At 44.0% G+C, this 27,969-nt stretch overlaps 1 protein-coding gene across 1 annotated transcript in view; it reads right to left on the bottom strand.

Moving 5' to 3' along the window:
* Positions 1 to 27,969, bottom strand: part of crim1 (cysteine rich transmembrane BMP regulator 1 (chordin-like)) — a 184,881-nt gene that overhangs the window by 50,978 nt on the left and 105,934 nt on the right. The window contains exon 6 of the mRNA XM_071382060.1: positions 2,602 to 2,784. Coding sequence (XP_071238161.1) covers positions 2,602 to 2,784 — 183 coding nt within the window. The remainder of the gene's footprint in view (positions 1 to 2,601; positions 2,785 to 27,969) is intronic.

Below are 27,969 nucleotides of genomic sequence, written 5' to 3'. Positions count from 1 at the left end.
AGGAATGGCTTCGGGACAAGTCTCTGAATGTCCTTGAGCGGCACAGCCAGAGCCCGGACTTGAACCCGATCGAACATCTCTGGAGAGACCTGAAAATAGCTGTGCAGCAACGCTCCCCATCCAACCTGACAGAGCTTGAGAGGATCTGCAGAGAAGAATGGGAGAAACTCCCCAAATACAGGTGTGCCAAGCTTTTAGCATCATACCCAAGAAGACTTGAGTCGCTAATCGCTGCCAAAGGTGCTTCAACAAAGTACCGAGTAAAGGGTCTGAATACTTATGTAAATGTGATATAAATTAGCAACATTTTCTAAAAACCTGTTTTTGCTTTGTCATTATGGGGTACTGTGTGTGGATGAGAAAATAATCTATTTTAGAATAAGGTTGTAAAGTAATAAAATGTGGAAAACGTCAAAGGGTCTGAATCCTTTCCGAATGCACTGTATGTGGTGCTCTTAAAAGCACCAGGATTGGTAATTTACCTGTGTTAAATGAGCTCACTTGCACTGAAGTGGGAGGGGTGGCAATATCTGAGTGTCCTTAAAAAGTACCAATTTCAGTATGTGCTAGTTGGGGATACTTAAGTCCAACCGAAAGCTGGTCTTGGCGGTAATGTGTTTGGTTATGACATGGATTTTGACAGCGGAAGCACAGCCTATCCAGCCTTGAAGCACAGGGACCATATGGACATGGAACAAGAGAGATGTTCTTTTTGGGCCCGTAAACCTCGTATTTAGAAACATAAAAAACAAATGATTAAAAACCAATTAAGGCGGGGTTTTTTTCATGCCCAATGCATTCTCCAAGTTGTCAAGACTATCGATAAAGGGTTTGGCTGGTGAGGCCTTACCCTACTATAACAAACGCTGGTTCAACAGCAATGCATCTGGTGTCTTTCTGATCTTGGCCATGCATTAGCCAAGGAACCTATCCATAAAAGGTTTCTAAATGGTCTACTCATGAGGGTTGTGCTCAAATGCTTTTGCATTATTCACAGTTCACATAGGCCTACCTGCAGTGTAAATGAAACATGTTCCTTTAAGGGGAATCACCAAACCAAACCTCGTCCTTGCACGACTCACTATTGTATGTATTCAGATCGTGATCATGCCTATGAGCAATGTAACATCGGTTTCTAAAGTTCCCTCAAGGTCAGAGATATGGAAACAGAAATGACAGTCTGCTGAGACCAATGCATTTCATACCATTTCATTGAAATGAGTGCCTGTGGTAAAGAGCAGATTTGCTCTGCCTGAGTGCAAAGCATTAATAAACATCAGGAGAGGGATGAGCTGAGGCAAATGCCTAACGCCTACACCACCGTGACAATACCCAGATATAGGCAATTAAAGCCTGAATGATGAGATTACTTCAACAGTCACTGAGTCAGTCGTTCTCCCTTCTGTTTCTCACTCAACCTATCTTTGACTGACTGTCTTTGGCTCAGACACACACACACACACACACACACACACACACACACACACACACACACACACACACACACACACACACACACACACACACACACACACACACACACACACACACACACACACACACACACACACACACACACACACACACACACACACACACACACACACACACACACACACACACACACACACACACACACACACACACACACAGAGAGAGGGCTTTATTAAATCAAACCTAACGCAATGGTAAATCTAAGCCCTGCCGGTAGTGCTATAGGTCCGGGGTGTGTCAGAAATATTTTTGCTATTTTCACAGCGGTTATTATGAGCTCAATAGCTGGCAGTCGTGTGAAAGGCCTGGATCTTGATGAATAAACAAGTTGTAGGTGTGACAAGGGCGTGGCCACTCACTGGCCAATCCAGTCGTTCCATGGCTTAATACTGCATGCATTTGTCTCATATTCTCTAGGTTATTGACGGTCTTTGCGTTGTCATCCGCTCCAATTCGGCTTGGGGGCAAGGAATATTCTGGTCCAAGTCCATTGTGTATTGATACTGTAGCCTATGCTATTTAATAAACTGTAGTAACAGTTAGAAAACATACAGTGTTTGTTCAATATGTTTGGAGTGTTGACAGTCAACATTATTGTACTTGGCTTCAATGAGTATAGGCCTTTACGCATCACACTTCTCCTCAAATAAAAATACTAGGCTCCCGTAAATTGTATTGTATGTTTGAGGAATATTTTCAATAAGAAGAATATAGCCTAGGCCTACCGTTGATATGACGTTATAGGACTGAACATTTTGAATGGAGGAGCGCGTCTTTGGTAACCGGACATGAGGCGCTCTTTGGAAATGGGGACGAATACAAGCCGGATGGAGTTTGATTCTGTTCCTAAACAGTGACTATTATGGGATTTCTCATTTATGGTGATATGGGCCGGTATTAAAAAATCGTCTCAGTGTAAGAGTGCTGATCTAGGATCAGGTACCACATGGTCATATAATCGTATTCATTATGATCTGAAAGGCAAATCCGATCCTTTATCAGCACTCCTACTCTGAGACGACTCTTTGTGAATACAGAGGGAGTCTGTGTCATGTCATACAGGGAGGGAGGAGTCAGGAGCGATGTCATTTGGTGATGATGTCATACCTTCACAGACAGGACAGCACTCTCCTTCAGGGATGTAGTAGCGTTCACAGTGCAGGATGCCACACTGGGCGGTGAAGCACACCGATACCCCTCCCTGACAGCGGCAGAAGCGGCAGGCGTCCATTCGGAACATGTCTCCGTCATGGTACTCTGACCCGTTGAAGCTGCAAGCCGGCTTCGTCTCTAGAGAGGAGAAAGGATTTATGATGATAGAAATTCATCAATCAATCAATCAATCAAATGTATTAATAATGCCCCTATTTTACATCCACAGTTGTCACTAAGTGCTTTTACAATAACCTGCCCTGATCCCAAAGAGCAAGCAGAAGCAGAGGCCCATTGTCTGGGAAAAACTCCTTTTCTTTCAGGGTTATTTATTACGCCCACCGACCAAGCAACAGCAAAGAACAACATTTCTTTTAAGTAGGAACAAAAGAGAAAAACAGATTATAACGATGACAAAAGTGGTCCAAAATCCCCATCAGACAGCTAGCGCGGTGTCTGTTGTAAAGACACAGCAGAGTTTCAGAAGGCTATGAAATTGGTCTCTCCTGGTCTCCATGGCAACACAAGGTGAAAAAATTCACCTTTCTTGATATAAGGCCTACAGTGGTGAGTGTGCGTCAGTGAGTACAACTCACAGATATCAATGTATGAGAGAGACAGATTGTAAACTATAGTACCTACAGATGGATGGAAACACTGCACCACTATAGGAAGACATTTAATGCAAGGCACACACATTCACACACACACAAAAAGTTATTAACAATTAATAATTTTCAACCCATTTGATCTCCAACACAACACAACTGTCCCACTGGGCACAAACTGGTTGAATGGCACACACTGGCACATACTGGTTGAATCAAGGTTGTTTCCAAGTCATTTCAATTACCTTGAACCAACGTGGAATAGACGTTGAATTGACATCTGTGCCTAGTGGGGTCTTAACTCTTATCCCTCTCAGGAGGAGTCTGTTCGCTCCAAGAGTAACTGGTAATCTGCCTGTCCTCTTCAGCTATTAAAAACCATAAAAAAAATGTCTGGTTCAAAAAAGATTAAAAAACGCACAAGCATTTAATCTAGTGCAGCTGTATCAGAGAACAGTTCATTCCCAGGAATCAATGGCACAGGAAAATTGGTCTCTACATGTTTACAATTACAGGGCCTGCCAATATGGAATGTGGGGTCTTTCATTTTCTGCTATTCGTTTTGTCAATTAGTTGTGGTTCAATGAATAACAACGTGATGGGGCGATACTGCACGCATGGTTGTCACACCAGTGAGGGCTGTGAATTCACTCAACAATTTTATAATCAGGCCCACTTCTGTTCATATGTTCTTAAATGCTGTTCTGTGTATGTGTGCGTGCCTCCCTCCTCGTATACTGCTATGGTGTGTGTAAAGCATTGGAAGGTGTGTGTGCATGTGCGTGTGTGTGTGTGTAGGAGGGGTTATCACAATATTTTTTTCACGGCAAAAATGTAAACACAAAGCAGTCCGAACTCTTTGGTCCTTTAAAAACCTGCAGTATGTAAAATATTGTGTGCTATAGCTTGGAAAATAAATACATATGACTCTGGATGACAACATAATGATTTGCTTCCAACATTAGGGCTGTTTTCCTAAAGAATTTAAATCCACTTCGTGTTTTGTTTGCTTGTCACGATACTAACAAGTATTACGATACTGGTATCGTCCCGGCCCGATTTACTGTCTATTATGATGGCATCAGTGTGTAGGTGTCATACAAGGACATCACTATACAATGCATGTATTTCGGGAGCAGTGTTTCAAGGTCCTCTTTGTGATTCATACAAACACAAATAATATTTGTGTTTTCTTTCAAATACATTGAGCATGTGATTGGGCCTGCCTGGAGTGCAGGTAATGGAGATGGGTAGAGTTGGCACTTTTGGGAAACTCAATCAAGAACTGGTCCAAGTACTTGGAAGAAAAGCTGGGGTCTCTAGAACTGCAGACTGTAGTGGATCAGTGTAACGACTTTCTTCCTGGGATGAAGGAGAGGACCAAAATGCAGCGCGGTTAGTGTTCAACATGTTTAATTAGACAATAAACGGTGAACACTTACAACCATACAAAAACAACAAACGTGAAAGCCGAGACAGTCCTATCTGGTGCAGAACACAAACACAGAGACAGGAAACAATCACCCACAAAATCCCAACACCAAACAAGCCTCCTATATATGATTCTCAATCAGGGACAACGATTATCAGCTGCCTCTGATTGAGAACCATATTAGGCTGGACACAGAAACAGACAAACTAGACACACAACATAGAATTCCCACCCAGCTCACGTCCTGACCAACACTAAACAAGCAAAACACATAATAACTCTGGTCAGGACGTTACAATCAGAGCTGCCTGGGAGAGTGGTAAGAGAGTTGTGGGGCAGTCCTACTTAATTAGGGGGAACATGGCAGATGGTAATTCTGGCATCGCACACTTCCTTCCCAGATGTTCACTGAGTGCCTCCGTCTTGGGTATGATTGCCTTTATAAATGAAACAGTTACCCACTGGCACATGAAAACCACAGGCCAGCAACACTAATGGCTACTACAGCAAAACACTGTACTGTGGTTAGGGGGTACCAATGATGCAGGACAGACTGATGTTGTATCTGTTTCTGATGCATGGGAAACAACACATCCATACTATAGGCTTGTGATTGGACAGGGCCAGAGAGGTCCTCTGGGACGATTGCTTCTCACTATACAGGTAACTGCCAAAATAAAGGAAACACTTGAGTAAATTAAGGATACACAGTATATACTGTAGAAAGCAGGTGCTTCCACACAGCTGTGGAATTAACATCCCATAATACTTAGGGGTCATGTATAAAAATGCTGAGCAGGCCCAATTGCCCATTACTTTGGCTACTTCAGTACGTCTCAATCACCGGTCTCAACCCAATTGAACCTTTATGGGAGATTCTGGAGTGGCGCCTGAGACAGCGTTTTCCACCACCATCAACAAAACACCAAATTATGGAATTTCCTGTGGAGGAATGGTGTCGCATCCCTCCAATAGAGAACCTATGCCAAGGTGCATTAAAGCTGTTCTGGCGGCTCGTGGTGGCCCAATGCCCTATAAGACACTATGTTGGTGTTTCCATTATTTTGGCAGTTACCTGTACATCATGATGCATTTGAAGCACATGGTTATTCTCCACCTGGATATTCTCCACATGGTTATTCTCCACCTGGATATTCTCCACATGGTTATTCTCCACCTGGATATTCTCCACATGGTTATTCTCCACCTGGATATTCTCCACATGGTTATTCTCCACCTGGATATTCTCCACATGGTTATTCTCCACCTGGATATTCTCCACATGGTTATTATCCACCTGGATATTCTCCACATTGTTATTCCATGACAATGAATGAGTCTTGGAGACTGACTGATTGTGTAAGCAGTTTGCTTGGACAGAAACCAAGCTGAAGATCTTTCTCTTCACAGATAAGCAGGATGAGATTTGCAGACAATAATTTAGCAAATTGTGAATTTTGATTGTTGCTGAGTGTTTTGTGACCTACCTCTCTCAATAGACATATAATCTGGCATTTGTACTGCAATCTATGACTAGGATAGTCATAATACCCGTATGTTTCTTCATTGTTTGGTGAGAAAAGTTTTCCAACATGGAATGAATTACCAGATTTTGTAGCCATTTGGGCTTTTAGATTTTTGGTTGAACTGAACCACCGTTTGGCAATATCAATCCTAAAATGCCATTCTGGAGTTTGTCTCCAGGTGATTTCCTTTTTATGAGCCTTCACAGAAAAATACTTCTTAAGGGGATGACTGCATCCAAAAGCATTTTCATATTTCATATTTCATAACACACGTCGCCCACCTGGCCTGATGGAAATCGATGTCATCGCTTCTAGTGGCTCTAGTGTGTGTGCATGCGTGTTTTTGTCTCATGCTGGAAGGGTACAGAGCCCTGACAGGGAACACTTGACAGAAATGTGTTGTTTTTTAATCAGAAAGACATGGTTGAATATCTTAAGCATATATCTAGATCCAGCAAGCTACAGCCATATAAATATTCAGCTATGTACAGTACATTATCCATACCAGATAACTTCACCTCGCCTAATAGTATTGCTGCTATAGTTCTGTTGGTCCACAATACACCTCCATATAACCAAGCCTTAACCAACTTTCAAATAGTAAACACTAATGCAGGATCGGGATCAGACCTTTGAAGCTTGAATCACTCAAAACTCACCCAGAAAACAACTTATGATATTACAGTTTGGCAGGCAGCATATTACAAACAGCCAGGGCTATGAAACATCGATACTTACTTCAATGGCTAAAGTGTTTATTTCTAAAAACACTCTTATTGCCAATGTGTTCCCCTTGGGCATGCTCAATGAAAGTCCTGCTCTCATGTAGAGAGAAGACACTCTTATTGGTAACTTTTAACAAGGCTTTAGAACTCATTACCTGGAGGACTATTTAGTTTCACCATGGTGATGGATGAGTCCACTGTCTCAGATATAATCCTATAAAGAAGCCTATAAAGCAAAGGCAGGGATCCAACACGGCTTGGCAACATGTGTGTTTCAATATGTGTGTGTGTTTTGATGTGTGTGTGTGTGTGTGTGCGTGCGTGCGTGCATGTGTGCGCATGTGCTTTCAATGGATGTATCTGTGTGTCTTGATTCAATAGAGAAAAACACCTTTCTAAGCACCTTCATAATCTACTTCTGATAGAGCAGTAGTAGAGTTTCATCTTTTGGCAGTAGATAAACAATGGTGTGCCTGCCAAGCCAGAGAGCCAAAGAGCATAAGGACATCAATTAATCAAAAACAACAGATGTGCATGGTGTGGCACTGCGTGATAGAGGAATCCTATAAATATTTGATAACCCACCAACAACCTGCATACAGATTCACCATTGGCTGTGAAACGCTTTGGAGGGAACAACATTTTAAAAAAGAAATTGTAATAGCTACTGTACCTGTTGTGATTTGCATTCTGTGAATATAGTTGGAAAGGTATTGCCAAAACAAACCAGAACTTATTATGATGTTATGCCTTTCATGCTAAAAAAAAAGTAAACTCTTCAGATTGTGAAATAGCTGAACTGTGTATCAGAGACACAATTGAATGTGCACTGAGTGTACAATTTTTTTTGAATACCTGCTCTTTCCATGACATAAACTGACTAGCTGGATCTAGGTGAAAGCTATGATCCCTTATTGATGTCAATTGTTAAATCAACTTCAATCAGCGTAGATGAAGGGGGGAGGAGAAGGTTAAAGAAGGATTTTTAAGCCTTGAGCCAATTGAGACATGGATTGTGTGTGTGCCATTTAGAGGGTGAATGGGCAAGACAAAATATTGAAGTGCTTTTGAACGGGGTATGGTATTTGGAGCAAAGCGCACCGGTGTCAAAAACTGCAAAGCGGCTGGATATTTCACGCTTCACAGTTTCCTGTGTGTATCAACAATGGTTCACTACCCAAAGGGCTGCGGGAAGCATTGGAGTCAACATGGGCCAAGATCCCTGTGGAAAGCTTTCGACACCTTGTAGAGTCCATGCCCCGACGAATTGAGGCTGTTCCGAGGGCAAAGGGGGGTGCAAATCATTATTAGGAAGGTGTTCCTAATGTTTTCTACACTCAGTGTTCCATGTCCATGTTCCATGTCACATAGTACACATTTACACCTTCATTCACCTTCTTTACCCTAAACTCGGTTTCCTTGCTCTTGTAGTGGTGTGTGCTGCAGACATTGTCTCACTTAGCATTCCCATTATGTCTACAAATCACACTTCCAAAAGCAACACCTGGCTGTCAATCAAAATATTGACAGGCACGCGTTGCCATGGCTACAATAATCAAACAACACGCCGCTCTGTTCCACAGCCTCACTTTCACTTTCACCAACATACACACACATGCAGCGCTTCGCTATGCTTTGTCATCTGGATTACTGTTCTCTGTCTTCATATCCATCAGTCACTCAGTCTAATAGGCGATAAAGTCAGTCAGAGTTCAAAGAAATACTTAGGCTACACATTTCCTCATGCTGTTAAGAAAAGAGCATCGCTCGAACCACTTAGTGAACCAACTCTTACTCGTACACTGTGTGAGCGTCTTTGACTGCTAACTCACAAGCTAAGACTAAGGATAAGGCCTACAGTGCTGCATGCATGAACAACTACAAACTTCACACCTATATAATTTAACTCCAAATACATAGCATACAGAAAGCCTGTATTCAGTGAAACAATTTTGTTTCAACTGCAGTTCTTTTCTCATAGCACACAGAAAGCCTGTATTCAGTGAACCAATTTTGTTTCAACTGCAGTTCTTTTCTCATAGCACACAGAAAGCCTGTATTCAGTGAACCAATTTTGTTTCAACTGCAGTTCTTTTCTCATAGCATACAGATAGCCTGTATTCAGTGAAACAAAATTGATTCAACTGCAGTCGAAACAAAATTGGTTCATTGAATACAGGCTTTCTGTATGCTATGAGTTTGGAGTTAAATTATATAAGTGTGAAGGACAGCAGAGTGTGTGATGAGGGAGAATAAGGAGGGAGCTACTAGTCCTAACACACACACACATAAACTCAGCAAAAAAACAAACGACTGCAGATGTGGCTAGGGCAATAAATTGCAATGTCCGTACTGTGAGACGCCTAAGACAGCGCTACAGGGAGACAGGACGGACAGCTGATCATCCTCACAGTGGCAGACCACGTGTAACAACACCTGCACAGGATCAGTACATCTGAACATCACACCTGCGGGACAGGTACAGTACGGCAACAACTGCCCGAGTTACATCAGGATTGCACAATCCCTCTATCAGTGCTCAGACTATCCACAATAGGCTGAGAGAGGCTAAACTGAGGGCTTGTAGGCCTGTTGTAAGGCAGGTCCTCACCAGACATCACCGGCAACAACGTCGCTGGACCAGACAGGACTGGCAAAAAGTGCTCTTCACTGACGAGTCGCGGTTTTGTCTCACCAGGGGTGATTTGCGTTTATCGTCCAAGGAATGAGAGTTACTCCGAGGCCTGTACTTTGGAGCGGGATCGATTTGGAGGTGGAGGGTCCGTCATGGTCTGGGGAGGTGTGTCACAGCATCATCGGACTGAGCTTGTTGTCAATGCAGGCAATCTCAACACTGTGCGTTACAGGGAAGACATCCTCCCCCCTCATGTGGTACCCTTCCTGCAGACTCATCCTGACAGCATGACAATGCCACCAGCCATAATGCTCGTTCTGTGCCTGATTTCCTGCAAGACAGGAATGTCAGTGTTCTGCCATGGCCAGCGAAGAGCCCAGATCTCAATCCCATTGAGCACGTCTGGGACCTGTTGGATCGGAGGGCCATTCCCCCCAGAAATGTCAGGGAACTTGCAGGTGCCTTGGTGGAAGAGTGGGGTAACATCTCACAGCAAGAACTGGCAAATCTGGTGCAGTCCATGAGGAGATGCACTGCAGTACTTAATGCAGCTGGTGACCACACCAGATACTGACTGTTACTTTTGATTTTGACCCCCCCTTTGTTCAGGGACAGATTATTCAATTTCTGTTAGTCACATGTCTGTGGAACTTGTTCAGTTTATGTCTCAGTTGTTGAATCTTATGTTCATACAAATATTTACACATGTTAAGTTTGCTGAAAATAAACGCAGTTGACAGTGAGAGAACGTTTATTTTTTTGCTGAGTTTATATGAGAGGAGTGGATGATTTACATAATGTAATGTGCCATGTAATCTGCTTTAATGGTTTATCTCATACCAGGCCCATTGTGACTAGTATAGCTACATATTAGAACTGAGACAAACATATTGATTATATTATATTATATTACAAGCTGATTTTAGTGGTCTTTTAAGGTTCAAATGAAAAGGTTTCGAATGCCAACGACCTTCATTTGATATCTACAAATGAAAATGCTACTAATAGCAGTCCAATCCTATGGTAACTGTGGTCATAGAAATATATATACAGAATAATAGATATTTAATAATATACCCCTGCTACAGTATGTGTGTACTTTCCCATGGTAAAAAAACAACAGTCAGTTACATTGAGGTTAGATAAACACACAGTGGGTCCTGTAGTTTGTTTGCAGCAGACAATGTTCTACAGGATTATTATCACCATCATGTTTATAGAAAACAGAAAAGCAGAGGCCTCTGTCTGTTCCTCTGTACTAAACCTCCCATGTAATGGCTATCTCTTAGTTATCAGGAACCTGTGAGAACCATGTACTCCTGGTGCACTCCTCTCCTACCAATCTGTCTCCCTGTATATCTATCTCGATGCCTGCCTTGCTGCCCGCCTGCCTGTCTGTCTGTCTGCTATTATCTGTTCTTCTCTAATTCTCTTTGGCTTTCCCCACGCCTGCCACCACCCCTACTCCCCCTCTCTCCCATATGTCTGGACCAGACCCTTCCGCCCTCTCTCCCAGCCAGCTAGCCAGATCTCTTCATTCCCCCATGCCACCGCACCCTCATGTTTTGTCTGTGTTGCTGAGACAGAGACTAAATAATGTCATAACATGCAGCACTCGACAGGTGTGCCTCCCTCTCTCCCTCAGCAGACAGGCAGACAAGCCTCAGCTCTGTGGATGAACAGAATAACACACCAGCCTGGCAGGCAACAGCACCTGCAAATCAAGGCTGCATCACACATACAGCCTCAGAGTTTAGAGTAATGTGAATTTATTGAGTGAGATAGCTAGTGCTTACTGCTTACAGCAATGGAATGAAACATAAAAAATATCTGGTCCCACAATGGCTCCCAGGCCCGGTCAAATGTTATTCTAATCTCCTCCACATACTTTACAGATTAAGTTGTTGCGCCTAGTCAGTCACTGTGTTTGAATGCCTATATTTGCATAACACGTAGAACGCATGTCCAATACGGGCGGCAGGTAGCCTAATGGTTAGGTCGTTGGACTAGTAACCGATAAGTTGCAAGATCAAATCCCTGAGCTGACAAGGAAAAAATCTGTCATTCTGTCCCTGAACAAGGCAGTTTACCCACTGTTCCTAGGCTGTCATTGACAATAAGAATTTATTTTGAGCTGACTTGCCTAGTTAAAAAAAGGTAAAAATAAATACTTTGCTTCACTTTATGTGGTACTCCAGCCTAAGCTAGTATGGATATTTCTTTCCAGAAATGTCGAAACTGATGACCTTTAGTCAACTTCCGGTTTCTAAAGCCAATAACAGCACCAGGTTCTCCTTTGACTGTCTAGCCTAGAAATATATTGTTTACTCTAACCTCCGTCTGCGAACTGACTTAACATGAAATCAAATCCCAAAATCTAATCAAATTGTATTTGTCACATGCGCCGAAAACAACGAGTGTGGACTTTACCGTAAAATGCTTAATTTGACACATTTAATAAAATTACAAATAGTAACACAAGAGGTATACAAAATAATTGAGTTACTGTATATACAGGGAGTAGCAATACCAGATCAATGAGGTATTTGAGGTACAATACCAGTCAAAAATTTGCACACACCTACTCCTTCGAGGGTTTTTCTTTATTTTTACTATTTTCTGCATTGTAGAATAATAGTGAAGACATCAAAACTATGAAATAACACATATGGAATCATATAGTAACCAAAAAAGTGTTAAACAAATCAAAATATATTTGAGATTCTTTAAAGTAGCCACGTTTTGCCTTGATGACAGCTTTGCACACTCTTGGCATTCTCTCAACCAGCTTCATGAGGTAGTCACCTGGAATGCATTTCAATTAACAGGTGTCCCTGTTAAAAGTTAATTTGTGAAATTTCTTTCCTTCTTAATGCATTTGAGCCAATCAGTGTTGTTACAAGATAGGGGTGGTATACAGATGATAGCACTATTTGGTAAAAGACCAAGTCCATATTATGGCAAGAACAGCTCAAATAAGCAAAGAGGAATGACAGTTTCTAATTACTTTAAGACATGAAGGTCAGTCAATATGGAACATTTCAAGGACTTTGAAAGTTTCTTCAAGTGCAGTCGCAAAAACCATCAAGCACTATGAGGAAACTGGCTCTCATGAGTACCGCCACAGGAAAGGATGACCCAGAGTTACCTCCGCTGCAGAGGATAAGTTTATTAGAGTTAACTGCACCTGAAATTGCACAGAGTTGAAGTAACAGACACATCTCAACATTAACTGTTCAGAGGAGACTGCGGGAATCAGGCCTTCATGGTCGAATTGCTGCAAAGAAACCACTACTAATAGACACCAATAAGAAGAAGACACTTGCTTGGGCCAAGAAACATGAGTAATGGGCATTAGACATGTGGAAATCTGTCCTTTGGTCTAATGAGTCCAAATATGAGATTTTTGGTTGCAACCGCCGAGTCTTGATGATCTCTGCATGTGTATTTCCCACCGTGAAGCATGGAGGAGGTGTAATGGTATGGGGTGCATTGCTGGTGACACTGTCTATGATTTATTTAGAGTTCAAGGCACACTTAACCTCTTGGAAATAGGGGGCGCCCTTTTCACTTCTGGATAAAATTGTGCCCAATTTAAACGGCCTCGTACTCTGTCCTAGATCATATGATATGCATATTATTATTACTATTGGATAGAAAACACTCTGAAGTTTCTAAAACTGTGAATTATATATGTCAGTAAAACAGAACTCATTTGGTAGGCAAACTTCCAAACAGGAAGTGAAAATTCTGAAATGGGTCTCTGTGAAAGGCTTCGCCTATTCAATTGTCTTGTATTTATGGATCTGTATGCACTTCATACGCCTTCCACTAGATGTCAACAGGCAGTAGAACATGGAATGAAGTGTCTAGCCTTCTCTGGGACTGGATGGGAGTCGTTGGAGTGAGAGGTCAGCCATTTTGGCAGTATTTGGCTACGCACTTAGGGCTTGTCATATCTTTGTCTGCAATGTGTTAGGTAGACACAAAGAAATGCTCCGTCTGGGACGTTATTGGATATATTTGTGAAAAACATCCTAAAGATGGATTCTCAACTGAGTTTGACCAGTTTATTCGACTTTTATTATCACTTTTTGAATTTTTCGTTCATGCGTAAATTCTTCATGGACACGTGAGCTACACATGCTAGCCAAAGTTGCTAATTCGACAGAAGAAATGGACATTCTAAAACAAAACAACGATTTATTGTGGAACTAGGATTCCTGGCACTGCATTCTGATGAAAGTTCATCAAAGGTAAGGGAATATTTATGATGTTATTTCGTATTTTTGTGGACTCTTTGGACTCCAACATGGTGGAGAATGGCTGAGCGCTGTCTCAGATTATTGCATGCTGTGCTTTGTACTAAAGTTATTTTTTTAAATCTAACACAGCGGTTGCATTAAGAACCAGTGTATCTTTAATTATATGTGCAACATGTATTTTTCAGCAAAGTTTATGATGATTTTTTTTGTTAGATTACGTGGCTGTCTAAAATTTCTCCGGACATTTTGGTGCCATTTGTGACCATGGCGGCAATGTAAAACCCCGATTTGTAGCTATAAATATGCACATTTTCGAACAAAACATAAATGTATTGTATAACATGATGTCATAAGACTGTCATCTGATGAAGTTGTTCAAAGGTTAGTGATTAATTTTATCTCTATTTGTGGGTTTTGTGAAAGCTATCTTTACGGTGAAAAAATGGCGTTGTGTTTTGGGCTATTGTGGTGAGCTAACATAAATATATGTTGTGTTTTCGCTGTAAAACATTAAAAAAATCGGACATGTTGGCTGGATTCACAAGATGTTTATCTTTCATTTGCTGTATTGGACTTGTGATTTCATGAAATTATATTATATGATATCCCTGTGGCGCTAGGCTAGGCTATGCTAGTCAGCGTTTCTGATGAGAATGATCCCGGATCCGGGATGGGTGGTCCGTAGAGGTTTTAACCAGCATGGCTACCACAACACTCTGAAGCGATACGCCATCCCATCGGGTTTGCGCTTTGTGTAACTATCATTTGTTTTTCAACAGGACAATTACCCCAAAACACACCTCCAGGCTGTGTAAGGGCTACTTGACCAAGGAAAGTGATGGAGTGCTGCAGCAGATGACCTGGCCTATACAATCACATGACCTCACTCCAATTGAGATAGTTTGGGATGAGTTGCAACGCAGAGTGAAGGAAAAGCAGCCAACAAGTGCTCAGCATACTTCTTCAAGACTGTTGGAAAAGCATTCCTCATTAAGCTGATTGAGAGAATACCAAGAGTGTGCAAAGCTGTCATCAAGGCAGGTGACTACTTTGAAGAATCTCAAATATAAAATATATTTAAATTTGTTTAACACTTTTTTGGTTACTACATGATTCCATATGTGTTATTTCATGTGTTCCATATGTGTTATTTCAATGAAGAAAATAGTAAAAATAAAGAAAAATCCTTGAATGAGTAGGTGTGTCCAAACTTTCGACTGGTACTGTAGATATTTACATGAAGGCAGGGTAAACTGATTAGGCATCAGGATATATAATAATAAGAGAACAGAGTAGCAGCAGCATATGATGACTGTAAAAGTGTGTGTGTTCGTGTATGTGCGTGTGTATTTATGTTGTCAAATCAAATCAAATCACATTTATTGGTCACATACACATGGTTAGCAGATGTTATTGCGAGTGTAGCGGAATACTTGTGCTTCTAGCTCTGACAGTGCAGCAATATCAACAAGTAATCTAACAATTCCACAACAACTACCTAATACACACAAATCTAAGTAAAGGGATGGAATAAGAATATGTACATATAAATATGTGGACGAGCAATGACCGAGCGGCATAGACAAGATGCAATAGATGGTATAAAATACAGTATATACATATGGGATGAGTAAAGCAAGATATGTAAACGTCATTATTAAAGTGGCATTAATAAAGTGACTAGTGATTCATTTATGAAGAGTGGCCAATGATTTCAAATCTGTATGTAGGCAGCAGCCTCTCTGTGTTAGTGATGGCTTTTTAACAGTCTGATGGCCTTGAGATTGAAAAATAGCTTCTGTCTCTTGGTCCCAGCTTTGAAGAACCTGTACTGACCTCGCCTTCTGGATGGTAGCGGGATGAACAGGCAGTGGCTCGGGTGGTTGTTGTCCTTGATGATCTTTTTGGCCTTCCTGTGACATCGGGTTGGAGCGAGCGGTCGCATTCGCGCTTTGGTCCGCAGGTAGTATAACTTTTCATTACATTTCATTACATTTCATTATAGTACAACGGTTTGATTTGTCTAATCTTAGCAATTTCTTCTTAGCTAGCTACATAGCCGTCTTTGTATCAAAGATAATTGCGTAATTATCGTATTTCGTCGTCCTAACGCAGTCTACACTGCTATCTGCCCAGCAGCTAGCCAGCTAGCAAACGTCCACCGTCTACCGAATAGCAGCACTGTAGCAACTATTACACTCAACTGAACGACTTGATTAGTGTAGTGTTAGCTAGCTACATAGCTGTCTTTGCTGTCTTCGTATCCAAGATAATTGTGTAGTTTAGAGTGTGTAGTTTTAGAGTGATTATCTTAATTTACCGAGGTTAGCTAGCCAGCTACTTGTCGTCCTTAACGTAGGAGACACTGCTAGCTAGCCAACAGCTAGCCAACGTCTACCGAATACAACCCGGTCGCATTCCGCTTCGCTCCACAGGTAGTATCACATTTTCATTTCATTTCATTACAGTACAACGGTTTGATTTGTTTGATCGTAGCTAGCTACACAGCTAGCTACATAGCCGTCTTTGTATCAAAGATAATTGTGTAGTCTAGAGCGATTTTCTAGGTTAGCTAGCCAGCTACTGTCGTTCTTTTAACGCAACGTAACGTAATCAACACTGCTAGCTAGCCAGCTAGCCCCCGAATAGCAGCACTGTAGAAACTATTACACTCAACGGAACGACTTGATTAGTGTAGTGTCAACAACGCAGCCACTGCCAGCTAGCCTACAGAGTCAACAACGCAGCCACTGCCAGCTAGCCTACTTCAGCAGTACTGTATCATCTTAATCTTTTTAGTCTATAAGATTCTTGCTACGTAAGCTTAACTTTCTGAACATTCGAGACGCGTAGTCCACTTGTCATTCCAATCTCCTTTGCATTAGCGTAGTCTCTTCTGTAGCCTGTCAACTATGTGTCTGTCTATCCCTGTTCTCTCCTCTCTGCACAGACCATACAAACGCTCCACACCGCGTGGCCGCGGCCACCCTAATCTGGTGGTCCCAGCGCGCACGACCCACGTGGAGTTCCAGGTCTCCGGTAGCCTCTGGAACTGCCAATCTGCGGCCAACAAGGCAGAGTTCATCTCAGCCTATGCCTCCCTCCAGTCCCTCGACTTCTTGGCACTGACGGAAACATGGATCACCACAGATAACACTGCTACTCCTACTGCTCTCTCTTCGTCCGCCCACGTGTTCTCGCACACCCCGAGAGCTTCTGGTCAGCGGGGTGGTGGCACCGGGATCCTCATCTCTCCCAAGTGGTCATTCTCTCTTTCTCCCCTTACCCATCTGTCTATCGCCTCCTTTGAATTCCATGCTGTCACAGTTACCAGCCCTTTCAAGCTTAACATCCTTATCATTTATCGCCCTCCAGGTTCCCTCGGAGAGTTCATCAATGAGCTTGATGCCTTGATAAGCTCCTTTCCTGAGGACGGCTCACCTCTCACAGTTCTGGGCGACTTTAACCTCCCCACGTCTACCTTTGACTCATTCCTCTCTGCCTCCTTCTTTCCACTCCTCTCCTCTTTTGACCTCACCCTCTCACCTTCCCCCCCTACTCACAAGGCAGGCAATACGCTCGACCTCATCTTTACTAGATGCTGTTCTTCCACTAACCTCATTGCAACTCCCCTCCAAGTCTCCGACCACTACCTTGTATCCTTTTCCCTCTCGCTCTCATCCAACACTTCCCACACTGCCCCTACTCGGATGGTATCGCGCCGTCCCAACCTTCGCTCTCTCTCCCCCGCTACCCTCTCCTCTTCCATCCTATCATCTCTTCCCTCTGCTCAAACCTTCTCCAACCTATCTCCTGATTCTGCCTCCTCAACCCTCCTCTCCTCCCTTTCTGCATCCTTTGACTCTCTATGTCCCCTATCCTCCAGGCCGGCTCGGTCCTCCCCTCCCGCTCCGTGGCTCGACGACTCATTGCGAGCTCACAGAACAGGGCTCCGGGCAGCCGAGCGGAAATGGAGGAAAACTCGCCTCCCTGCGGACCTGGCATCCTTTCACTCCCTCCTCTCTACATTTTCCTCTTCTGTCTCTGCTGCTAAAGCCACTTTCTACCACTCTAAATTCCAAGCATCTGCCTCTAACCCTAGGAAGCTCTTTGCCACCTTCTCCTCCCTCCTGAATCCTCCCCCCCCCCCCCCTCCTCCCTCTCTGCAGATGACTTCGTCAACCATTTTGAAAAGAAGGTCGACGACATCCGATCCTCGTTTGCTAAGTCAAACGACACCGCTGGTTCTGCTCACACTGCCCTACCCTGTGCTCTGACCTCCTTCTCCCCTCTCTCTCCAGATGAAATCTCGCGTCTTGTGACGGCCGGCCGCCCAACAACCTGCCCGCTTGACCCTATCCCCTCCTCTCTTCTCCAGACCATTTCCGGAGACCTTCTCCCTTACCTCACCTCGCTCATCAACTCATCCCTGACCGCTGGCTACGTCCCTTCCGTCTTCAAGAGAGCGAGAGTTGCACCCCTTCTGAAAAAACCTACACTCGATCCCTCCGATGTCAACAACTACAGACCAGTATCCCTTCTTTCTTTTCTCTCCAAAACTCTTGAACGTGCCGTCCTTGGCCAGCTCTCCCGCTATCTCTCTCAGAATGACCTTCTTGATCCAAATCAGTCAGGTTTCAAGACTAGTCATTCAACTGAGACTGCTCTTCTCTGTATCACGGAGGCGCTCCGCACTGCTAAAGCTAACTCTCTCTCCTCTGCTCTCATCCTTCTAGACCTATCGGCTGCCTTCGATACTGTGAACCATCAGATCCTCCTCTCCACCCTCTCCGAGTTGGGCATCTCCGGCGCGGCCCACGCTTGGATTGCGTCCTACCTGACAGGTCGCTCCTACCAGGTGGCGTGGCGAGAATCTGTCTCCTCACCACGTGCTCTCACCACTGGTGTCCCCCAGGGCTCTGTTCTAGGCCCTCTCCTATTCTCGCTATACACCAAGTCACTTGGCTCTGTCATAACCTCACATGGTCTCTCCTATCATTGCTATGCAGACGACACACAACTAATCTTCTCCTTTCCCCCTTCTGATGACCAGGTGGCGAATCGCATCTCTGCATGTCTGGCAGACATATCAGTGTGGATGACGGATCACCACCTCAAGCTGAACCTCGGCAAGACGGAGCTGCTCTTCCTCCCGGGGAAGGACTGCCCGTTCCATGATCTCGCCATCACGGTTGACAACTCCATTGTGTCCTCCTCCCAGAGCGCTAAGAACCTTGGCGTGATCCTGGACAACACCCTGTCGTTCTCAACTAACATCAAGGCGGTGGCCCGTTCCTGTAGGTTCATGCTCTACAACATCCGCAGAGTACGACCCTGCCTCACACAGGAAGCGGCGCAGGTCCTAATCCAGGCACTTGTCATCTCCCGTCTGGATTACTGCAACTCGCTGTTGGCTGGGCTCCCTGCCTGTGCCATTAAACCCCTACAACTCATCCAGAACGCCGCAGCCCGTCTGGTGTTCAACCTTCCCAAGTTCTCTCACGTCACCCCGCTCCTCCGCTCTCTCCACTGGCTTCCAGTTGAAGCTCGCATCCGCTACAAGACCATGGTGCTTGCCTACGGAGCTGTGAGGGGAACGGCACCTCAGTACCTCCAGGCTCTGATCAGGCCCTACACCCAAACAAGGGCACTGCGTTCATCCACCTCTGGCCTGCTCGCCTCCCTACCACTGAGGAAGTACAGTTCCCGCTCAGCCCAGTCAAAACTGTTCGCTGCTCTGGCCCCCCAATGGTGGAACAAACTCCCTCACGACGCCAGGACAGCGGAGTCAATCACCACCTTCCGGAGACACCTGAAACCCCACCTCTTTAAGGAATACCTAGGATAGGATAAAGTAATCCTTCTCACCCCCCCCCCCCTTAAAAGATTTAGATGCACTATTGTAAAGTGGCTGTTCCACTGGATGTCATAAGGTGAATGCACCAATTTGTAAGTCGCTCTGGATAAGAGCGTCTGCTAAATGACTTAAATGTAAATGTAAATGTGCTGTATGTATCATGGAGGGCAGGTAGTTTGCCCCCGGTGATGCGTTGTACAGACCGCACCACCCTCTGGAGAGCCCTGCGGTTTTGGGCAGTGCAGTTGACGTACTAGGCGGTGATACAGCCCGACTGGATGCTCTCAATTGTGCATCTGTTGACAAGCCAAATTTGGTGACAAGCCAAATTTCTTTAGCCTCGCTGTTGTGCCTTCTTCACCACACTGTCTGTGTGGGTGAACCATTTCAGTTTGTCCGTTATGTGTACGCCGAGGAACTTTCCACCTCCTCCTTATAGGCTGTCTCGTCGTTGGTGATCAAGACCACTCTGTTGTGTCGTCTGCTAACTTGATGATTGAGTTGGAGGCGTGCATGGCCACGCAGTCATGGGTGAACAGGGAGTACAGGAGGGGGCTGAGCACACAACCTTGTGGGGCCCCAGTGTTGAGGATCAGCGAAGTGGAGATGTTGTTTTCTACCTTCACCACCTGGGGACGGCCCGTCAGGAAGTCCAGGACCCAATCGCACAGGTTATGTCGGTATGCGTGTGTGTGCTTATGTAGTGTATGTCAATGTGTGTGAGTGTGTATATATAGTCTTGTGAGTTAATTAACTATTTAGCAGTCTTATGGCTTGGGGGGTAGAAGCTGTCTCAGAGCCTGTTGGTCCAAGAGCTGATGTTTCGGTATCGTTTGCCGGACGGTAGCAGAGCCAACACTTCATGGCTAGGGTGGCTGGAGTCTTTCACAATTTTTCTGACCTTCCTCTGACAACCTCTGATATAGAGGTCCTGGATGGCAGGAAGCTCGGCCCCAGTGATGTACTGGAATGTCTGCACCACCCTCTGTTGCGCTTTGCGGTCAAGGGCGTTGCATTTGCCATACCAAGCAGTGATGCAGCCAGTCAAGTCGTTCTCGATGGTGCAGCTGTATAACTTTTTGAGGATCTGAGGGCCCATGACAAATCTTTTCAGCCTCCTGAGGGGGAAGAAGCACTGTTCTGCCCTCTTCACGACTGTGCGGGTGTGTGTGGACCATGTTAAGTCCTTAGTGACGTGGACGCCAAGGAACTTGAATCTTTTGACCTGCTCCACTGCAGCCTAATCAATGTGGATGGGGGCGTGCTCTCTCAACTTTCTCCTGTAATCCACGATCAGCTTCTTGGTCTTACTGACGTTGAGGGAGAGGTTGTTGTCCTGGCACCACACTCCTAAATCAGTCCCAGGGACCCAAGGGAGAACAGGAGGGGATTAAACACCCCCCCCCCCCCGAGGGGCCCCCATGTTGAGGATCAGCGTAGCTGAGGTGTTATTGCCTACCCTCTCCACCTGGGACCGGCCCGTCAGGAAGTCCAGGATCCATTTTACAGGGGGAGGTATTCTGTCCTAGGGTCCACCAGCTTGGTGATGAGCTTGGAGGGCACTATGGTGTTGAACGCTGAGCAGTAGTCTATGGACACCATTCTCACATAAACTCAGGGTTTTCCAATGGAAGACTCTTAGTAAACCCATCAGAGAGCTGATCCAAAAGCAACTCACAACAGTTGTGTTCAAGTAATGTGGTGTCTGGAGGAAGCACCAGAGTAGCTGGATTACATGGTGTGCCACGTTGAATGATGATGTTAGGAGCCTCCAACACAGTTGACCATTTGTTCCAATGAGCAGCTGTGACCTGTGCAGCTCGATTCATTGTCAAAAGAGTATGAACAGCATGTGGACACTTGATGGTAAGATGTTGGTTGAGAACAAGCGATGCCACCATCGACACAGCGACGTAAGTAGCCTGCACAGCTCTGAGACAGGGACCCCATCCCAATGCCATATCATCCAACTTCTTCTAATAGTAGCCTACAGGTTTCTGACAATCACCATGGTCTTGTGTCAGCACTGAGATCATGTAGCCATCTTTTTCAGCCACAAAGAGGGTGACCGGTTGGCCTGAGTCCGGAATGCCCAAAGCTGGTACTGATGACAAAGCTAGTTTGAGCTTGCCAAAAACCTCTTTCTGCTCTTCCGTGAAGGCTACAGTCATTTGAATCAGGGTCTCACTTGAGGAGGTCATTAAGGAGTTGTGCAATTTCGGCGAAGGAGTCCACACAGCATCTGTTGTAATTGCACAAGTCCATGAAGGAGCAAAGTTCTTCAATAGTAGTGGGCTCTTTGGCATCTTGTATGACAGCCGTACGACTTTGTGTCATCTCTCTTTTTCCCTGTGAGACCAGTTGACCAAGGTAGATAACCTGTGATTGCATGAGTTGGGCCTTCTTAGGGCTAGCTTTATGGCTTTTGGCATGCAAGTGGTCTAACAGTGATTTTAGATCCTCAGCATGTGTTTCCTCATCTTGTGAGGCCAACAATATATCATCAACATATTGTATGACAACAGATGACATCTGAGGGAGATCTTGGAGATGTCTCCTCAATGCCTGATGGTAAATCGAATAACTATTATGAAGGCCCATAGGAGTCCTAGTCCACTAATACTGTTGACCATTCACAGAAAAAGCAAGCCATGGACGGACCTCTGGATGTAAGGGTACTGACCAGAACCCATTAGCTATATCAATGACTGAGAACACAGAGTGAGCAGGTGACAATGAGGAAAAAGTGGTTGAAGTGTCAGCCACCAGTGGAGTGAGCTTGGAGATGGCTTCATTTGCATTCCTGTAGTCCACAGTCACTCACCAGTCCCCACTTGATCTTTTCACTGGCCATACTGGGCTATTAGAGGCACAATGTGTCTTTTCAACTATACCCATGTCCCATACATCTTTAATCTCTACTTTTGTAGCGACCATAGCTTCCTTGCTAATGGGATATTGTTTTGTGCAAGGTGGGCAACACCTGTCAAGCACACTCGTTCCATATCCAAAGTTCCACACTCATTTTTCTTCTTAGTCCAAATAGCATCAAGGCCTAAAATTGGTTGTTCAAATGAGCGTATCCATACCCCTGCATCAATCTTCATTGGACCAATAGAAATTGATAATGGTTTGGTTTGTTTCATATCTGTCCCCCCTACCTGTTGCTCTCATCTTTTTGTCCGTGTACTGAGGACATATATGTTTTGCATAAGATATGGGCAATACAGTGACTTCAGCACCCGTATCTATGAAAAAATCTACTGCAAAGTTGTTAACCATCATTGTCACATATAGTCCATCCAATTTCATATGTACACCAGCTGAGATGGGACGTAAGAGGGGGTCTATTAGTTCCCTCCACAGCATCCCTGCACACTCTGCTGCTGAACTGGAGAGAGCTTCTTACATTTCTGCATGAACATTGTGTTGTTGGGGCTGTTGTTCTGATTCCATTTTCCGTTAGACAGACCCTGCTTCTCCTGGCCATTCCTCATAAGAACACGTTTTCTCTTCCGACATTCTCTTTGCCAGTGACCAGAACTCCCGCAATAATAACATACACCAGGTTCCTCTTCTGCTGAACGAATAATGTTGTTGGTTTCACTCGGGGAAACCTGCACAACTCTGATAACAGCCGGTTTATTATGTTGATTGATGTCTCTGTCCAGTCGAGACAACCTGTCGATGATGTCGCCGTAGTTTTGTCTCTCCCAGTCAGTAGTTGTGGAAACAACAGTTTTTCACAAATCATCATGTATGGATTGCATCATCTGATGAGTGACTGCCTCATTTTTGGAGGAATTGAGTGTATCTCATCTTCCATGTCGGGTAACCCACAGTGTCTAAACACCTCTGCTCTAAACCTTTCTTCAAATTCAAAAAAAAATTATTTCCGTTTTTGAATACATTTGGTTATCTCTCCCCAATTGGTGGATGCATTGGTCAGAACCGTAAGGAAAATATGTATGGCTCTCCATCCATCGACCACATCTTGCTCACCCACAGCTCTATAAAGCTTTTCATCAAGTACACCATGTTCACGGTTGTTCTAACAACGGCTAACAACTGCAACCCATCATAAGGATGTAGATTGTAGAGTTTCAAATAACGCTTCAAATGGTCCCACGTTTTCATACCCACTTCTCTGGGATGTTTCAACGTTTTCATACCCACTTCTCTGGGATGTTTCAACGTTTTCATACCCACTTCTAGGGGATGTTTCAACGTTTTCATACCCACTTCTAGGGGATGTTTCAACGTTTTCATACCCACTTCTAGGGGATGTTTCAACGTTTTCATACCCACTTCTAGGGGATGTTTCAACGTTTTCATACCCACTTCTAGGGGATGTTTCAACGTTTTCATACCCACTTCTCTGGGATGTTTCAACGTTTTCATACCCACTTCTAGGGGATGTTTCAATGTTTTCATACCCACTTCTAGGGGATGTTTTAAAGTTTTCATACCCACTTCTAGGGGATGTTTCAACGTTTTCATACCCACTTCTAGGGGATGTTTCAACGTTTTCATACCCACTTCTAGGGGATGTTTCAACGTTTTCATACCCACTTCTAGGGGATGTTTCAAAGTTTTCATACCCACTTCTCTGGGATGTTTCAACGTTTTCATACCCACTTCTAGGGGATGTTTCAACGTTTTCATACCCACTTCTAGGGGATGTTTCAACATTTTCATACCCACTTCTAGGGGATGTTTCAACGTTTTCATACCCACTTCTCTGGGATGTTTCAACGTTTTCATACCCACTTCTCTGGGATGTTTCAACGTTTTCATACCCACTTCTCTGGGATGTTTCAACGTTTTCATACCCACTTCTAGGGGATGTTTCAACGTTTTCATACCCACTTCTCTGGGATGTTTCAACGTTTTCATACCCACTTCTAGGGGATGTTTCAACGTTTTCATACCCACTTCTCTGGGATGTTTCAACGTTTTCATACCCACTTCTAGGGGATGTTTCAACGTTTTCATACCCACTTCTAGGGGATGTTTCAACGTTTTCATACCCACTTCTAGGGGATGTTTCAACGTTTTCATACCCACTTCTAGGGGATGTTTCAAAGTTTTCATACCCACTTCTCTGGGATGTTTCAATGTTTTCATACCCACTTCTAGGGGATGTTTCAACATTTTCATACCCACTTCTCTGGGATGTTTCAACGTTTTCATACCCACTTCTAGGGGATGTTTCAACGTTTTCATACCCACTTCTAGGGGATGTTTCAACGTTTTCATACCCACTTCTAGGGGATGTTTCAACGTTTTCATACCCACTTCTAGGGGATGTTTCAACGTTTTCATACCGACTTCTCTGGGATGTTTCAACGTTTTTATACCCACTTCTCTGGGATGTTTCAACGTTTTCATACCCACTTCTAGGGGATGTTTCAACGTTTTCATACCCACTTCTCTGGGATGTTTCAATGTTTTCATACCCACTTCTAGGGGATGTTTCAACGTTTTCATACCCACTTCTAGGGGATGTTTCAACGTTTTCATACCGACTTCTCTGGGATGTTTCAACGTTTTTATACCCACTTCTAGGGGATGTTTCAACGTTTTCATACCCACTTCTAGAGGATGTTTCAACGTTTTCATACCCACTTCTCTGGGATGTTTCAATGTTTTCATACCCACTTCTAGGGGATGTTTCAACGTTTTCATACCCACTTCTAGGGGATGTTTCAACGTTTTCATACCCACTTCTAGGGGATGTTTCAATGTTTTCATACCCACTTCTCCGTGATGTTTCAACATGTTTGACCATTCATCCAACTGTTTTGGAGATGCTGATTAATGTGTGAATACTGTCACCGGAGGTTTCTCTTTACTACCTTTTACAGCCTGTGTTCTGGTTGGCCTAAGACATCGTTTGTCACCTCTGTCAGTATCTGTTGACTCAAAGCCAGGCAGTGCTGACCAGATGCTTGAAACCCGATCATCCTTGTGCAACTCAGCCTGAGGGTGGATTGAAGGAACAAAGGGTCCTTCATATGTTGGAGCATATTTTAACCTGATTTGGTTCTTTTAAAATTATATTGGTCTAGACTCACCCAGCACTTCTGCCATCAATCGGGAGATTAAGAGTTGACTCTCCCAAAGTGGGTTGTGCTCAGCCTTCTCTCTTTCTCCTGGAGCAACACACAGTTGAGTTTTTCTTGTTGTTGTTGAGACCAATTCATTCTGGTCACGGCACCAAATGTTAGCAGTTTATGTTATTCTTTAATAACACAGACATCCAAAGCGAATCAGGGGGAGGGAAATAGGTTCATTCAAAGAGGATAAATCATAGATGGTATGCTGAGAGGTAGATGGTAGATGGTAGTTCCTTCCCTGTCATCAGTGATTCTCTCTCAGTGATTCTCCCCTGAACAAAGGGACAGGATGTAGTTTATAGCCCAGCCCTAGCCTGTGGTTGTCCGATTAGAATTCCTTGCAATAAAACTGTGCCAATGGTCAAATGACAAGTATCCTATTTCAGACTCAACATATAGACAAAATCCTCCCATGTCTCTGCATTAATCCCCTGTTACAGAAAAAACACTATTTGCATTGATCGTTAGTACTCTATTGACTTTTAGTCCTCTTGACCTTTAGTCCTGTATTGACCTCTCGTCCTCTGTCTCTGCGTTGTGTATTTATCTTCTAAATATTCTTATAATGTCTCTCCATTTTCCCATGAGACTTTGCATAAACATATATCAGATGTATAACACACATGCACACACTGACTGACAGACTATATGAGTACTTATTTATCTATCTCTATGGATCAGACATTATTCTTTCTGATGAAAGCAGAACACAAAGTATTGACTTTCAGATCATTCATGCTTAGGTCAGTTCAAGTTTATTCAGCCTGCCCATTTGAGGGCTGAGAGAGAAGAGAAGAGAGAAGAGGGCAGATTGCTGGTTGAAACATGATGAGTGGTTGCCGTGGTGAGGCAGGTGATTGACAGTTTATGTAATCTACTCAACACATGGTCTGAGAGAGAGACGGGAAACCACCTTAAACGTCTTGAGCTCATGCTGTCGGTTTTTCTGAGGCTCCTTTTCCCTTTTTGAGTAATATCTTTGCTGTGTCAGCCCCAGGCTTCACCCATCCATAGCAGTGTGTGTACCAGACCTTAAGCAATTAGCCCAGGGATAATCCCTAACTGTGTATAGGGCCGGGTTGTTCTGCCTGCTCTGGGATGACATGGAGAAAGCCAGACAGAACAATGTGTTCTCTCTTACAGCCATGGTCAGATTACCACACATCAAGTTATGAAGGAGCCTCGGAATGTTCAACAGAGGCAGCCGGCAGTTCGCTATTTGAGGGATTACTACTTTAATACCGGTACCTTAAACTAACTCTGGTTAGATCAGCGACGTGAGATGTCCAGTGATGCAGAACACCCAAAAGAGCTAATTGCCCTTTATGCTCGCTTCGAGGAATACAACACTGAGTCTTGCGTGAAAGCCCCTGTTGTTCCAGATGACTATGTGATCTCACTCTCTGTGGCCGATGTGAGTAAAACTTTTAAATAGGTTAACACTCACAAGATGGAATACCAGGGCGTGTTCTCAAAGCATGTGCAGACCAGCTGGCAAGTGTTTCAATCTCTTCTTGTCCCAGTCTGTTATCTCAACATGTTCCAAGTTGACCCCCATTGTACCTGTTACCAAGAACTCCAAGGTAACCTGCCTAAATGACTCTCGCCCTGTAGCACACTCATCTGTAATTATGAAGTGCTTTGAAAGGCTGGTCATGACAAACATCAACACCATCATCCCAAACCCTGGACCCACTCCGAATCACATACCGCCGCAACAGATCCATAGACTGACTTGCCTAGTTAAATAAAAATAAACAAAATAAAAAAATATCCATAGATAATGCAATCTCAATTGCACTTCACACTTCCCTCCACCACCTGAACTTGAGGGGAGGGGGACAGACATGAAACAAACCAAACCATTATCAATTTCTATTGGTCCAATGAAGATTGATGCAGGGGTGTGGATACCAATTTTAGGCCTTGATTCTATTTGGACTAAGAATAAAAATGAGTATGGAACTTTGGATATGGAACGAGTGTGCTTGACAGGTGTTGCCCACCTTGCACAAAACAATATCCCATTAGCAAGGAAGCTATGGTCGCTACAAAAGTAGAGATTAAAGATGTATGGGACATGGGTATAGTTGAAAAGACACATTGTGCCTCTAATAGCCCAGTATGGCCAGTGAAAAGATCAAGTGGGGACTGGT

Source organism: Salvelinus alpinus, chromosome 34, assembly GCF_045679555.1.
Source record: "Salvelinus alpinus chromosome 34, SLU_Salpinus.1, whole genome shotgun sequence".
Taxonomy (NCBI): Eukaryota; Metazoa; Chordata; class Actinopteri; order Salmoniformes; family Salmonidae; genus Salvelinus; species Salvelinus alpinus.
This window is presented reverse-complemented; position numbering and strand designations above follow the sequence as displayed.